The sequence below is a fragment of the Cicer arietinum genome, chromosome 5 (assembly GCF_000331145.2).
Source record: "Cicer arietinum cultivar CDC Frontier isolate Library 1 chromosome 5, Cicar.CDCFrontier_v2.0, whole genome shotgun sequence".
NCBI lineage: Eukaryota > Viridiplantae > Streptophyta > Magnoliopsida > Fabales > Fabaceae > Cicer > Cicer arietinum.
The window spans coordinates 2,915,969-2,917,662 of record NC_021164.2 but is presented as its reverse complement, the minus strand read 5'-3'; the positions used below and the strand labels follow the sequence as shown (position 1 = coordinate 2,917,662).

Genomic DNA, 1,694 nt, shown 5'->3' with positions numbered 1-1,694 from the left:
CTTGGTGGGGTGATTCATTCTTTGACCCTTAAGGCGGGTTTTCGCTCTGATCGATATATAGGTAATGCCCTTTTGAATTTTTATTCTGATTGCGGCGAAATTGGGTTTGCAAGAAAGGTGTTTGATGAAATGTCTGATAGAGATGTTGTTTCGTGGAGCTCCATGATTGCTGCTTATGTTGGTTCCAATACCCCTTTAGAGTCACTAAATGTGTTTCAAGAGATGAGGGTGGATAACGTACAGCCAAATTCTGTGACTTTGGTTAGTTTGCTGTCTGCTTGTACTAAAATGATCAATTTATGTGCTGGTGAATCAATTCATTCCTATATTATAAGGAATCACATTGAAATGAGTGTTGAATTGGGAACTGCTTTGTTTGAGATGTATTCAAAATGTGGGCAAATTGAGAAAGCTCTTTTGGTTTTTGACTTAATGCCTGAAAAGAATTTGCAGTCTTGCACTATCATGATCTCTGCTCTTGCAAATCATGGTCGGGAAAAGGATGCGATTTCTCTTTTCAACCGGTTGGAGAATATGGGAGTGCAACCTGATAGTTTGTCTTTTTCTGTGATTCTGTCTGCCTGCAGCCACATGGGACTTGTTTACGAGGGAAAGATGTATTTTGATAAAATGGTGAGATTGTATAACATAAAGCCAACTGTCGAGCATTATGGATGCATGGTTGATTTGTTAGGAAGAGCTGGGTTGATTCAAGAAGCTTACGATATCATCAAGAACATGCCTTTGGAGCCCAATGCTGTCATATTGAGGAGTTTTCTGGGTGCTTGTCAAAATCATGGATGGGTTCCTAGTTTGGATGCTGATCTAATGTCTAAATTGGAGTCTGAATTGGGGGCAAACTATGTACTAACTGCTAATGTTTTTTCGGTTCATTCTTCTTGGAAGGAAGCCAGTGACTTGAGGTTAGCCATGAAACGAAAGGGGTTGAAGAAACTTCCTGGTTGTAGTTGGTTGGAGGTGCAAAATTGATATCAAGAATGGTTCGAGAAGAAGCTCCACTGTAATTTATGGGTGCAGAGAACAATCTGTGGCTTATGAATCATCTTGGTACATTTTTCCTATATTCATAAAATTATTGATTGGAAGTGGATACACACATAACCGCTCACTGTTAGCTATTAGGATAGCCTTAGGAGTTACGACTGACCATAAATTGTACATGTAAATGAGTTTAACTTAGGTTTCAACTAGATTGTGCTTGATCTTTCCCAATAAGTATTGTTCATGTTAAATCGACAAATTTTGTTTGAATGGCATATGAAGAGAACAACAGGAAGCAATGCTCGCTGAGTTCCGTGACTTTGTTGCCAAAAATTGCGCAAAGCCGCATACGATGATAATAATCGGTGGGTCACGATCCATCCTAGAAACCCCTTGTTAACTTTGCTTGTTAAGTGCCTTTTGTATTTTGTATTGTGATGAAAGATTGTCAATTGCTTGTTCATGATGATGGTCAGACATTTGTTTGCATTTTCTCAAACAATTTCCTTTTCCCTCTATATTTTCCCTACGTCCTAGTATTTTGTGTGTCTGTTTTGCTCTGCGTTCTGTCTCGAGTGTCTGCTATATATTATACAACTCTATGCAATGGACAGTTTCTTACTATTTTACCATGTGTTACTGTTTGACTAGTTGTATTAAATGCACACAAATAATATTACTGTAAATTTTGA

General features: G+C 38.2%; 1 protein-coding gene across 1 annotated transcript in view; it reads left to right on the top strand.

Moving 5' to 3' along the window:
* Positions 1 to 990, top strand: part of LOC101499998 (pentatricopeptide repeat-containing protein At5g43790-like) — a 1,411-nt gene extending 421 nt beyond the window's left edge. Inside the window, exon 2 of the mRNA XM_073368357.1 lies at positions 34 to 990. Coding sequence (XP_073224458.1) covers positions 34 to 990 — 957 coding nt within the window. The remainder of the gene's footprint in view (positions 1 to 33) is intronic.
* The last annotated feature ends 704 nt before the right edge of the window (positions 991 to 1,694 follow it).